The 14,587-nt window shown below is 44.2% G+C and overlaps 1 protein-coding gene across 1 annotated transcript in view; it reads right to left on the minus strand.

The window, feature by feature from the left end:
* Positions 1 to 14,587, minus strand: part of LOC136647790 (protein zyg-11 homolog B) — a 29,651-nt gene that overhangs the window by 2,367 nt on the left and 12,697 nt on the right. Inside the window, exons 4-13 of the mRNA XM_066623558.1 lie at positions 12,003 to 12,143; positions 11,250 to 11,426; positions 10,503 to 10,567; positions 7,900 to 7,999; positions 7,749 to 7,799; positions 6,388 to 6,549; positions 5,434 to 5,481; positions 2,976 to 3,173; positions 2,832 to 2,884; positions 24 to 121 (exon numbers count right to left, since the gene is read on the minus strand). Of these exons, the coding sequence (XP_066479655.1) occupies positions 24 to 121; positions 2,832 to 2,884; positions 2,976 to 3,173; positions 5,434 to 5,481; positions 6,388 to 6,549; positions 7,749 to 7,799; positions 7,900 to 7,999; positions 10,503 to 10,567; positions 11,250 to 11,426; positions 12,003 to 12,143 (1,093 nt within the window). The remainder of the gene's footprint in view (positions 1 to 23; positions 122 to 2,831; positions 2,885 to 2,975; positions 3,174 to 5,433; positions 5,482 to 6,387; positions 6,550 to 7,748; positions 7,800 to 7,899; positions 8,000 to 10,502; positions 10,568 to 11,249; positions 11,427 to 12,002; positions 12,144 to 14,587) is intronic.

Consider the following 14,587-nt stretch of genomic DNA (forward strand, 5'->3'; position numbering starts at 1 on the left):
TTGTGTTGTGTCTTGATACGTACGGTTTTTGCTGCAAACATGCTGCATCGCCCATACTGCCCACAGCTGTACCCCAGGAGTCATGAAGCAGCCCAGCAATGGGAAAAAGGGGTTGAAAGACCTGTTGATGAGAAGAAAAGTAGATACCCAATTAGGCATCTATGTGGCTTATGGAAAGAATTATCACAAAGCATTTCTCAGGTGCTTTCCTTTTCCTCCCAATTTGGAAGTAATTCTTTATTTCAAGACAGGGTATGTGAGGATTTCATAAGTTAGGGCCCAATCTCAACCCACTCTTCAGTGCTGATGCAGTTACCCCTGCTAACTGAGTAAGAGGCACTTTTTCAAGTGGGTGCTCCTTTTTTTAGCAGGGGGAGAGTAACTGGCCCACCTCACCCCAGCACTGTCTGTTCTAGTGGCTGTCTGCTGGTATTCATTTGCATCTTTTTAGATTGTGAGCCCTTTTGGGACAGGGAGCCATTTAGTTATTTGATTTTTCTCTGTAAACCGCTTTGTGAACTTCGAGTTGAAAAGCGGTATATAAATACTGTTAATAAATACTGTTAATAAATGCAGCCATGCCAACAGGGTATATGCTGTATCCTGTGTTGGGAGGGCAGTCACGGAGGCCTCCTTGAGGTAAAGAAACATTTGATCCCTTACCTCGGGGCTGCACTGTGGCTGGATAAGACTGGGCCCTTCATCTATGGACATAAGAGCCACCTCCACCCTCTAAGGCAGCCATTTTCAACCACTGTGCCATGGCACACTGGGGTGCCACGAGTGGTCCACAGGTGTGCCACAGGAATTTGGGGGAAAGTCATTTATTAATAGGGCCAATGGGAGATGTGAGGCCCCACTGGCAGCATGGTGTGCCTTATAAATGATCAAAAACCTGGTGGTGTGCCGTGACCATTTTAGTGCCTTGTCAGTGTTCCATGAGATGAAAAAGGTTGAAAATCACTGCTCTAACGTATGGGTAAATCTCTTCATTATGCTCCTTCAACAATAGCTCTGTAAGCAGGCTTCAGGATCACAACTAGAACAAGGTGAGGAAGACAGTGTAATCTGTTACAGCCAAGAGATATGGCTTCTCACACAAGCAGCCAATGCATATCCCCAAACCCATTTTATTCTCCACAGAATGCTTCTTCCACCCCCTCACAGCAATGTATCCTAACCACATGTAATATGGGAATATGTAATATGGCTGCAATTCAGTGGCAGAGCACTTGCTTTGAGTGCAGAAGGTCCTAGGTGCAATCCCTGGCATTTCCAGATAGGGCACAAAAAAAGTCCTCTCTGAAGCCTTGGAGAGCTAACAAAGTCAGTGTCAACAGCACTGACCTCGCGGATCCAATGATCTGACTTGGTATAAGGAAGATTTCTATGTTCCTAACATGGGCTGGGTGGAGATACTCTGCACTATGGGAAACATCCTTGCTGCAAGAGGAATAACTTTGGCTGTTTGCCCCTCTAATTCAAGGGGGGGGGGTGGCAACAACAGAAAGATAAACTCAACTGCAAAAACAACAAGCAGAAAACTTTTAGATGTGACATACACTTGCATGATTTTTTTTAAATTCTTTAAACCAAAAATAACCATAGAAGATTGTATGTTTGAGCAGAGAAACACCAGGAAAGACAAGTTGCCCATATCTTTTCCTCTGCAGGGAGGAGAGCAGCTGGAAATGGCAATTTCAAGTAGAAAATACTGCTGGAGAGTAAAGAGTTAAACAGCCCCTTTCTAAACTTCACCTCACCCCCCCCCCCCATCTAGCCAGGCATTCTCCTGCTGAGGCTACTTATGCTTAAACCTTTTTTCAAAGACAGATTTATAAACAACTGTACTATAGTTTGGCCCCAAGTTTTACTGCTTTATCAGTTTCACTTTTCAGTGATGATAACTAAACATTCACCAAGTGGCCCTGGAATTCTGAACTCTAAACCATTTGGAAAAAAAAAGTTAGCTCCTGGTGTAATGTAAGGATTTTTTTTTTTAACAAAATAAAAGTGAGATGAGTCTTTCCATGTTAGATGTTATATTGCGAAGAAATATAGTCCTCAAAGAAATGGAGAGAGAAAGATAGGAGAGGAATTGTCAAGTCACAAGCACCATCCAATGAAAGGCCATTACAACACTTGCACAGTCATGTTAACCATGGATGTGCTCTCTGAGAGGACAATCCCAAGAGTATCACATTTCAGAGGCTGGGAGAATGCAACACTTCCACAACAGATGTGCAATCTTGAGAAGATGTGTGGACTGGTCTGTAGACAAGAACTGCACATTTATTGCTGAGAAACCTAACTGAAGCAACACACACAGTAAAATCCTTCAGATCAATGCAATTTCATATACAATAGAGAGCATATACAATAGCCAATAGAGTGCAAGATTACCCAGCCCTTCGTCTTATCCCTCAAGGGTAGTAGTACTTAATTCAATACAATAAGTAGTACTTATACCATAAGTAGTACTTAATTCAATACCATAGGCCAGCAGTCCCCAAATGTACTGCTGCTGTGGCATACTTCATCCATGGTTCCCTGTCAGGCGCTGCCATCAAGCAAAATTGTGTACAATCTCAGTTCAGTGAGTCAGGAAAAAGAGGCCATGTGACACTCCTATGAGCACACCACGGCGCCCTTGGGCAGCACAGTTTGGGAACTACTACGGTAGGCTAAATGCTTCACTACAAGTTTAAAGCAAAGCACATTATTTTGTCCTAAGATAGAACATTTATACTGTTAAGTTTGAGCCATATCACATGCAGCAACTTAAAGAGAAGCAGGTAGTTTCTCAAGCTCTGTGTGAAGGCTGTAGTTACCTGTATGCCACCATTTCACATTCCGGTGTGGGCCAGTTCAAAATGGCAGAATGCTGTAAGACAAAGGAGCAAGCAACATTACTGTTACCGCTAACACCGTTGCCTCTGAGTAAGAGCAGGCAATAGTTCCAATCACATCTGTACCAGTTGTTCTAGAAGAGAGGTTCTCTGGTTGCGACTCAACGTCCAGGCCTGTTCTCCTCGCGATATCAAGTGAGCAATTATCCCGGCTGCGAAGTAACTGACCTCTACCTCAACACTGTGCAACAGTTTGCTGATGTGATCTATGAAGTCTTTCCACATTAACTCTGAATGAAGCTCTTTAACCTCTGCTATGTTGTTCTGCATAAAAACAAAATGGAGGGAGTTTAATAGAAACAGTACTGAATATAGTGACAAATAAGAAGGGTACTTTGAATATACACCATAAGCATGACTTTAAGGTTAAATCCCTGATGGGTGCCAAACTGATTCTGTGTGAGGTAGCAACTCTGTACAGGCTAAACCAGAATCAGTTTGATCTTATCTGTACAGAGTCAAACATTACTCTAGAGTAATTCTGAGAGTGGCAAGTGGATGAATCACCCACCACAGTAGCCTTTTTAGCTACTGAATGGGATTGGGATGGATAATTGTATGAAATAGTCCATTTTGTAGGTGGCACTACTGAAAAATATGTCCATATAAGGGATTAAAAAAATATAACGATCAGCATCTTATCTTTACATACATCTAAGGTGCAATTGCACTAGGAAAATGCTGGCCTAGATCACTTGATCCAGCAGAACTACTCTCATACAATAAAATGCATATAAATGGAACACTGTACAAACAGCATTGGTTAAACTCTCCCACAATCAATAGTTTGCCATCTTTGCTGAGGTGTTTTGGGGGGGGCAACAGAAGGCAAGATAAAACTGTTACTTATAAAAATTATTCCACGTACAAGTGCAGCCTATTTATCCACGGATTTTTTATCTGCGGATTTGTCTCAACACGAATGGGGTGGGGGTTCTGAAAGTCACACACACCTTTGCTTCCTTTGCCATGCACTGGCATCTTGATCCATTTCCAGGCAGCCCAAAACACTGCAAAAAGGCTCCGCCTCACCCAGGCAGGGAAATAGCCCTGGAAGAGGTTCCCCTTGCAAGGAACAGTAACATTCCTGGAGCTCCTGAGCCTGTAAAGAGGCTGAGGAGGGGTGGGGGGGGGCGGAAAACCTCTGTAGCCAGAACACGTGCAACAAGGTGCTCTCTCTCTCTCTCTCCCTCCCCCCCAAAAGGGGGGGTTAGATCTACCTGGGTCCCCCTCTTTGGCTTCTCACGGGCATGCAGCCTTCCTCCTGGCTGTTAGCCTTGCCCAGCTTCCTCCTCATCATTGGCCTCCCCAGCCTTCATGGAGTTTCAGGCTCCATGCCTCTCACCCAGTCAGCCTGGGCACCTGGTCCTGAAGCCAACCCCGCCCTGCTGTCTGAGTCTGCAGGAGGCTTGCTAGCCAACTGAGCGGCTCTGCGCCCCGGCCTGCCTCTTGCTCCTCCTCCCTGCCTGTCTCCCTGCCGCCCTGCTCCTGGCTGAGCCCCCCCCCCTTAGGGCGAGAAGACCCAGCGGCGCCTGGGGGGAGGTGCCCTCCCTGAGGGCTCTGCTTGTGGGCCGGCGTGCTTCCCCGCTCGTCCTCCCCCACTGGACCCAGCTGCAGGGCTCCCTTCCCCGCCTCCCGGGCAGCCGCGGGTGAGGCGAGGCGCGGCCATCGCCGGAGCTGTGCTACCCGTGTCGCTGCGGGCGGGGGGCCGGGCACCTCCCAGAGGGTTGCTCTTCCCCCTGCCCCCCTCAGTGCCTGGTCGTCTGCAGGGGTTGCCAGGGGTTTGCACCCACTGCTGCCCAGGGCTCTCCCCTGTCCATTCCCCAGCACCCCTGCACTTCAGGGAGGAGTGCCTCTCCGGGGGTTGCTCCTCCCTCCACCCATGGCTCCCCGCCAGCCCACAGGGGCAACTGGTGGGGTCTGCTCTCAGCCTCCTGTGGCTCTCCCCACCTGTCCTCTGCCCCCCTCGCATCTCCAGGTAAGGCAGGGGTTGGCCAGGCAGTGAGCCCCTGACAGGAGTGTTTGCTGAATTACCCCCCCCCCCCAATGGTGCAGGCTATCACCGACACAAGCAAGCCTTCCCACCAAGCAAAGCATGAGATTTAGTCTACAATCCTCTCGACACTTTCCTGGGAGTAAGCCCCATTGACTACAAGTAGAAGGGGCTGGATGCATAGGGCTGGACTCTTAAAAGATCAGCATCCCAACTGTGAAAGAAGCCAGGCAGCTGGCAATGGGAGGGCTGAGTACGGAGTGGAGGGGAATGATAACAGCTGCCTTGATTTCCTTCCATCCAGAAGTGTCAGGCTGCAGTATTTACGTAACTCTATGGAATTTAGCACAACTCGTTTTTTATTAATCGCAACCAAGTCACGGAACGGAACTAATGCGGATAAATAGGCTCCACCTGTGGTGTTAAAATATTGCAGAACGGGGAAGAGATGGAGAAGGTAACAGACACAAGGGAAAAATAGTCCTAGATTCCTAGCATCTAGATAAAAACGTATAGGTGAATTCATCTTACCAGAAGACCAAGGACTTTCTGTTGGATTGAAGACTCCGTTGGAAAAGACTGTCAAATCAAACAGGGTATACATGAACATTAAGAATCATGTTAGAGTTTTTACAACAAATGAGGCCTTGTGAAAATTTTTAGGGACTCATGGAAAGTCTGCAAATTTAATATTAAATATGGTTTCAGTAGTGCAGACAAAGCCCTCTTCATGTTTGAAATGAAACTTCAGAGGCAGGATTAGAGAATCAGATGAACTGTGCCAAAGGGCTTTCTTTCTCTGGGCCCAATCTCCCTCCATCTGCAATCTTTTCAGCATGAGAATTACACCAGGAGCAGAAGGGGAAGAGAATCTAGGGTTAGGATGTGGGGGTGGGGCTGGAAGGGAGTAGGACTGGAATCAGGACATGCGTGTGTCACTTTCGCCATTGTTCTGGCTAATTCTTGGAAGTAAGCTTGTTCTCAAGTGACCTTTTAGGAACTGCTTTAGGGAATAAAGGGTCAATTCCCACTGTGAAGGATACAGCTATCCCAGCTGAGCCCAGTTCATCTCTGACACATTGTTTTGAAGAAGGTGAATTAAGCTCAAAGGAAGCTTAGCAGACAGTATACTTCCTCCAAGTTCAATTCCCCCTCTTCCATACTCTCTGCTACGATGAAAAGCTAGAACCTGCATGCATAACCTCAAAAGATGGTTTGACAGGTTGCATGGGGTTATTCTCCTAACCTTACTGTTTTACTACAAAGGTAGAGGGTCTCTCCTGTCAGTAGAGACCTTCTCTGGACTTCAGTCTGCAGCTTTCAGGAATGCATGCAAACAGTAGATTAAAGTTTTTTAAAGTGTTCTCCTAGGAGCTCTAGGGCTCCCGAGACCCCTTTCAGAATCTCTATGAGCACACCATAAGTAGCCACCATCTCCTTGGCACTGCACCACACTGCACATGCAGACAATGTCCAGTCCCTCACCTCCAAGACCTTCATGAAGAGTTCCAGCCCTTGGTTTTCAATAAAGTGCCGACATGTGGTTGGGGACTCATCAGTGAGGTTCCAAAGTGCACTCAGTGTAAACTTGAGAGTAGTATCAGCTACATTCTGATTTGTTTTTTGCTTCACTATCTGAAGTAGTTGCTAAAAAAGGAAAAAACAGAAGAGACAGTTGTCTTTGAAACATATTTGCTTTCAGTCTCAATAGCAGACAGTTGATTGAAACTATGAGGTGGTGGGTTTGCATCATCACTGCAAATGAACAGAAATTTCTGAAATGTATTTCAGCTGCCAAGTTATTATGGTCACCAAATTCAGCCTGAAAAAACCAGCAAGTTATTTACCCTAGCAATACTAAGGGAACCTTTTTGCCATCTTTAAAATAAATAATGGCTTCAGAAAAAGTGAGATCTGATCAACAATGGATTTTTTCAATTTAGTTTTGTGCTCCAACTAATGTTATTAACCCAATTTTAATGTGTGCCCACAGAACACATATTTGGTCCCTGTTACGTATATGCAACGTTGGGCACAAATGGTTTACAGTCTGAAAGTCATCAGATGCTTTCCTCTCCCTCCACCACAGACATTATGAGTTATATATAGTAAAACTGGACACTATCAATACTTATCTATATTACAAGGCTGACAAGTCATGACAACATGTGGAATAAGGCTACAAGACTCCTAAAGGCAGTAGAAATCTAGGAAGGCCTTTAGTGAATGTCAATCAAGGGTCTTTTCAGAATGCTGCCTTCTTATGATGCTCAATGAAGGCCAAATTTTGCACTAAATTGCAGATAACAGACACAAGTGCTAGCTCCACAGAAAATATGAGCTCGAAGACTAGCAAAATAATAAGTCATTTTACAAGCAGCGTAGAGCCCATATGTAGCCCATGCAGTTGTTGCCTATTTGCTGCACTGATAACACAACTCCTATAAGCTGCACCTTCTGCCTTCTACTGTCACACTGCTAGCGATGCTCGGTAGACACTGAAAACCACTTCGCCCTCTTTTGTTCATTCTGACGAATAAACCAAATAAATGAACTTTTCAACACAAACTGCAATATGCCCACTAGAGCTTCCAATCAAAAGCCAAGGAAGCAAAGCATATACGTATCTCCCACTCACCTGAAGTAATCATACCACTCAAGCCTGCTTGCCTGGGTGTTTCAAAGTACTTCAGAAACATCAACAGCAAACACATGTATGTTTTCTCATCCTTCCAGTACATATTTTAAGTAAATATTGCTACCAATTGTAACAATTAAGTGCTATGATCAACAGTGTCTCAATCAAGATTATGCTTTTTAAAAAGGCAGTACTTATGTCAGCTTACCCTAACAATGAAGAGCTCTGCACCAAGCTGAGCTGTTTGTTCTGTTGAAAGCTGTAAGCAAAGCACAGAAATATCTTATTACTGTCAGAAACTGCTTGAAAGTTCAAGCAAGTTAAAAACATTGAAACAAGACTGTCTAAAAATCTCATACCTTTGCAGCGAGAATGGAAATGATAGCCACAGCCATCCTCTGCATAGTCTGGTCTTCATGGTTACACAGCCACTGCATTACAAGTTTGGCTGCTTCAAACCTAAACAGTAACAAAAAGTTATCCAATACGGGCCAGGGAATAAAACATGCCTCACATCTCACAGACAGCAAAGACAGAAGCAATTCTATCAGTCTCACACAGAAAAGTACAGTAGAATTTTAGCCTCTAAAGTTACTTCTCTCTGGTCTCCCCCAACATCATTTAAAAGGGAGCTACTTCTAGAAGCCAATGAAGCTCTTCTTCCCTCCTGTTCATTTTGTCTCCAGAAACCTGAATAGAATTGGTAACAGGGAGTGTTCTGGATTTGCCACTAGCTGATAGACCTAGTGGCCATGATAGCTGTCTATGCCTCATCATAGGTCTTTTTGCCATCCTCACAGCAACTAAGACATGAGGGTGGCATGTGAACTCTGCTTTATCACAAATTACCTCATGGAGTTTTGGCAACAGGCAGGAAAATGGGCACTTGAAAGGTAAAGAGAGAAGGTAATGCATGATCCTCAAAAGAGGAGATACACCTTAAGAAGTCTTTGGGAGCCATGACTCCCATAATGGTGCTGCAGACTAGGGAAGACACACAGTTCCAGCAAACAACAAAATCAGCACTGTCCAACCTGCATTAGATATCCACTTTCTTGTAGGTCATGCTAACCTGCTTGTGGTCAGAGGCATCTGTCACAAGGGGAAATACCTCACCCATGTATTGAGGTCATGCCAAACTTGATTCTGTGTGTAGCTTGCTAAGAAGGGTATAGTCAGAAGTGTGGTCAATCTCCTTGCTCTTTCCCCACGCTGCTGGGCAGCTAAATCCTGAGCTGTCCGGCGTGCAGGGCTGCAACGGCGTCAAAAATGGTTGGACCTGCATCCAGCACATCCCAGGCAGCTGCCGCCTCCTCCCCAGGAGAAAGGGACTTCCATCCCTTTCCCCCATGTAAAGCAAGTAGCTCCATAATGGGGTTACTCAATTCTACAACGACCTGAGGGTTGGCGAATTCAGAGCCTCCGTTTTGGGCAGACAGCCCAACACTGAGGCTCATGATCTGGTGAAGCGAAGCTCCACCAGTCCCGCCTCCCTCCCTGCTCTCCCCCCAGCACGCCTCCTCCCTGCCCTCTCCCCACCCGCCCTCCGCCTCTCCCCACACCTCCACCTACCTGTCTGCTGTCTGCATGACCGCTGAGCAGCGGAGCTCTGATACTCCTTTGGCACTTGCCCAACGCCAGCTAGTGCAGGACTAGCATTGGTTCTCCACTGGCACTAGGGCCCGCAAACGTGCCTTATGGCACATTTGCGACAGTGTGCACTGGCGGTAAGCCAGCATGCACTGAATAGGATTAGGCCCTCAGTCCAGGCATAACTGGCCATTCCTTCATTTCTCCTGACCACAGGCTAACCTCCTGTCCACAGGCTAACCTCTTGAGTGTCTACTGCACAAAAATTAGGGGTATATCTTGGGCTCGCCTGATGACACTTGATTATTGAGAAGTGACAGGGTGAAGCAGGACTGTGTGCAATTTATACATCCAAATTCTGTACTTATGAAAATAAAAAATAAGCAGCTCTTCATATGTTTTTATTAATATCACCTACTACTAGGCTTAGAATGTCAGGTCTTCAAATAAATTGGGCTGGTCTGGGGGTCAAGAATAGGAATAGAAGAAATAGCATGAAGACTACTGATAGGTGAACAGTAGAGACAAAAGGATAAGAAACTGTAGCCATGGGGAGCTATGTAAGGTACCTAGCCCCTGGAAGCTACATACAGTCCTCTTTCTGGTTTCTAACTTTTCTACAGTCACTGCTCACAACCAAAGGGCTAGAAACACAGTTAAGAATAAGTTCCCCCCCCCCCCAGATCTCAAATCCTGTTTGTGAATTAAGCAGTGAACCAAGTAGTTATTTCTTGTTTGAACAGAAGGTGGTGGGTGGATTTTCTATTCTCGTCAGTACTATCTATATATGTGGACAATTGTTCAAACTTAGTCATACATTGGCAGCCTATTAAACTAGTAATCTTCACTGGCATTTATTTTTATTATCATCTAGTAGCTAGGTTATTGTACCGTAATAAAAGCAGTTATTAAACTGTGTATAAATTTCATGGCTTTTTGGTCTAAATTTTTCTGTTGATACCTGTTGAAATTGATCTTCAACTTTGTATAGAAACAGGTTTTAAAAACTAGCACTAATATAAATAGGGGAGAGCTACTTAAAAAAACCCAACTAGAAAAATCACATTGTCATACATGCACATCTGGTAACTGAAGACATGTATTTAGTGAGTATTCTGCCTATGCAGCGAGGGTTGGCCTATTACAATTACTTAATGAGTCATCATTTGTTCCTGAATTCTTATCTTAACCCATCTCTGCCCAGCCCACAGATATACACATTTGATCCTTGTTGCGTATATCCAATGTCGGGCATACATGGCTTAATCTGCTCCTTTCTACAGTTTGCAATTTGATAAAGTGGAACATGTATAAATTAAGCCATTCCTCTCTCCCTACCTTACTTCTGCACCACTCAGGAGACAAGACTAACCTGTTAAAAGGAACATCCTGAAGTATCCTGTCACTGCACAATGATAGAAGGCAGTTCTTTTGCAGCTGTAAAAAAGCAAAGTGGTGCTCAGCCCAAAGTGTTTCACATGCTCAAGTGCTTCCTAGAAACCTAATAACCTATTGAGAATCTACAATAATTCCTTTTATGATTTGGTATTGTCATTCACAAATTCATTCAAAAGTAAAATGTAACAAAATGTGGTAACAATGCATAGACATACACAAAATAATGAGTTCCGAATGCATTTATTTTATATATAAAAAACAGTTCATCTTACATTTTTAGCAAAATGGCAACTACCAGGCTCTTACATAAGACAGGATAAGAGGCAGTAGGCGGAATGGGAGTTGTATAACACAAATGTTACCACAATTACTGTAGTCTCAGATGAACTGCTACTAAGTTTGCCAGCCCTTTATGATGAATGCAGCATTAGAGCAGGGTAGTACTTCCACCAGCCATGGGCTGATATCATTCACAAAACCCTAAGTGGATACACAAGTTCAAAAAAAAGAGCTGGAAGCTTTTGGGGTACAGGACAGTTTGAACAACACATTGCCTACTCCTGTTCCATGCAATCGCTTTTAATACAAGGCTAGTCATAAGCTACAACCAAATGCCAACGGTGTGCGTGTGGGATAAAGTAATTGCACCACCTCTTTTAAATAGATCACACCAACAACAGAAAAGCTTCAGTCCCTTGCCTTGAAAAATGAATGAGCTTACCTGTTGGTGATTGGGAAAGTGCTCCATGGCCTTAAGGAGCAAGTGAGTGACATCTGCCAGTAATCTAACAGGCATTCCTGCAGCTAAATCTTGCTTTGTCAAGTTAAACACACAGGCACTTGCTGCTAATTGCACCGGCAAGTTCAGAGGATGATTTCTCATCCCAATAACGACCAGCTGAAAAACAAAGAACAGACCAAATAAAAATTTCCTACCACACAATCAAAGTTTATCACAAGCTCCTAAATCAGCTGACACATCCAAAGTTCTTTGAGCCACAACTTTTTTTAAAATAAAAACAAAACACAGATCTACAATGAGACTTTAGTGCATGTAGTTAGGCTCTTCTGCAGGATGAATTCCTGGCATATCAAACCTGCAAGCATCAAAATAGACATTTTTGACACACACAGAGTGAGAGAGAGACAGACATTTCTTACAATAGCAGTTCTCTCTCCCCCCCTTTCTTACAATAGCAGTTGTACCCCACTCTTTTTTTTTTTTTTTTTTTTTACACAAGCTGGGCTTCCAACTGCCCTTCAAATTGAAGTTTATAAAACATAATCCATGTCCATTTGTCTGGACATGGGATTCTGATCATCTACATTTATTCTATCCTCCTTCTCTGCCTTCTACCCAAATCTGACCACCACCCATGTGCACTGCCAATTTCTTAAGCCTCCTGATAAGCCTCAGATCACATGCACAGAGCAATGCTGGGGAAAATGCCTTATCAGTGTGAGACAGTTTCACCTTTAGAATTTCTGGCTTGGTTTTTTCCATAATATGAGTAAGGTTGAAGAGATGAAAAAGTGCCTCCCGCACAAAGAATGCTCGTTCACTGTAACGCTTCAGAGCTTCAGAAATCTGAGTTTCATTCGCTTCTCCAGATACCTTCAGCACACAAACAAAAACACATGAGTGTTGGCAAAAGAGGCAGACACATTAGGCAATATTATGTTTTGAAATTTACTTTTGTTCTTGTTGAAACACAAGAGGGAAACTTTGGAGTGATCTCTCTCAAAGGTTTTGCACGATCTCTCTCAAAGGTTTTGCACGATCTCTCTCAAAGGTTTTGCACTCAAAGGACTTCTCAAAAGTCATCCTGATGCTGATTCATGAATTATTCTTACATAATCTGTCCTATGATTCAGCACTCCTTATAACAAGCAAAACCTTCAGTGTCTGGAACAGGAAATAGTCTTCACATTTCAGAGCACACTGTATCTTGAGAGCAGATGCTAAAATGATTTCTACTTGGTGCATCAGAGCCCCAATTACTAACCCATGATAAACTTTGAATGATATGAACACAAAGCAGATAAAGCTACCATGCCATTGGTCCATTTAGCCATGGTCACAAACTGAAGTCCTTCTCTAATATCTGCTACCTGAAATCCTTTAACTGAATATACTGGGGTTGAACCAAGGACTTGCATGTTCAAAGGATAGTTTTAATCACTGTGCAGTGGTCCTTCTTCAAAGAATATTTCTTGGTGCCAGCAGAGTTTAACTCAGTGGCTACCAGATAAACTGTTCCCTTTATAAGTGCCTTTTGTACTTCTTCTGGTCACCCTAGAGCAGAAGCTATAGACCTGGTAAATTCAGAAAAGAGACCAGCAAAGGCTGCTCTACCTCTTCTACATTTCGCAAGTTAAGGATGCAAGCTGCAAGCCCAAAATAGGTCCCTGAGATTATTTTCTGATGTTGTGAAGCCTGCCATTTTCTGGCCTGCAATTCGAAGCACCTTGGTCATCACTGGAATCTTATCAGGTATTTCACAAACAACTCTTAGGCCCAAATTCTAACCAACTTTCCAGCACTGGCATAGCTATGCCAATGGGACATGTGCTGCATCCTGCAGTTGGATGGCACTCACAGAGGCCTCCTCAAGGTAAGAGAATGTTTGTTCCCTTACCTCAGAGCTGCATTGCCCTCACCTGGGTGCTGGAAAGTTTGTTAGGAGTGTCCCTCAGTTACGTGGTGCCTTGCTGTTCACACCTATGAATAGCTTCCCAAACTGAGCCGTGGCTTCCCAGGGAGTCATGGAAACCAGCCAGGGAAGATGTGGAATCCTCACAAAAAACCCAATGCCCTATACAGTATATAGGATTGTATCCCTAATGCAGAGCCATGGCCAATGGCCCAGTACGTGAGGAGAGCCACCAGTTGAAAAAGTTTGGAACTACCAACTATATACAGTATAATTCCTGCATCCATACTGTTTGGCTTCTGAGCCTTTCCAGAAGGATCTATCATTCTGGGGAGTTTGAGTGCAACAGTCATGTGCATTTTGGTCAGAAATTCTGTTAAAACAAATGCACAACATACAAAAGATTCTTCCAGTGTGATGCTTTGTAGCTTTTGATCCACAGAACAACATTGCTACCCTTCAAGTATGCCTACTCCAACATGCTTCTTTAAGGTTCTATCAGTGGCATAGCTGGAGAGGGGGCAGTGCACTCAGTGTGGCAGGGTGCATACGAGTAGCCCCTCCCCTTCGGAGCTATTCCCGGTGGGGGGGGAGCAAAACAGAGGCGAACGCCTCCGTTTTGCTCCCCCGCTGGGAATGGCTTCGAAGGGGAGGAGCTGCTCACACGCACACTGCCACACCAAGTGCTCTGCCCCCCCTCCAGCTACACCAGCGGGTTCCAAATAAAGTGACTGGAGGTAGAGAAAATTTAGACAGAATATAGCTATCTTACATTAAGATTACAGTCCTGTGTCCCACTGAACACAGTGGGACTTACTCCTGAGTAAACATGCAGTGACTACCTTTTATGATTACCCGGAATTTTTTTTTTAAATTTCCTTTTCCATGTCTGTACATCTGTTATACGTTTTTGCGAACCACTCCAAGAGTTTGGAATTATATGAGCTAGATCAGTGGTTCCCAAACCGTGGGTAAGGACCTGATTTTTGGCGGGCTGCAAAACTGACACGCTGATAGCTGACAAGGAAAATGTATTGATCCCCATGAAAAGATCAACTGAGTCACACATGCATGTTTATTCACAAGTAAGCAAATGTGCCTCGACTCTTATCAAAGACCAGACAATGGGAATGCCAGGTCATCCTAATGATTCCAATCTGATGAACATGGAGCTCAAACACACACACCCGAAACATTTGACCTCCCTCCAAGAATAAAAACAGAGCAGCTGAGAAAGTGAAACTTTTTTTTAGTCTCATAAAGCTAGGTGGGTCCCAATAAAGTGGGTCCTGGTGCTAAAAAGTTTGGTATATGCTGAGTTAGATCTTTAAATAAAGATAAAATGAATGAAGCATAAAAGTTGAAGTAAGTGGCAAGAGAAGACAACTCTCTAAGGAAGAAATTT

This window comes from Tiliqua scincoides, chromosome 4 (genome assembly GCF_035046505.1).
Source record: "Tiliqua scincoides isolate rTilSci1 chromosome 4, rTilSci1.hap2, whole genome shotgun sequence".
NCBI lineage: Eukaryota > Metazoa > Chordata > Lepidosauria > Squamata > Scincidae > Tiliqua > Tiliqua scincoides.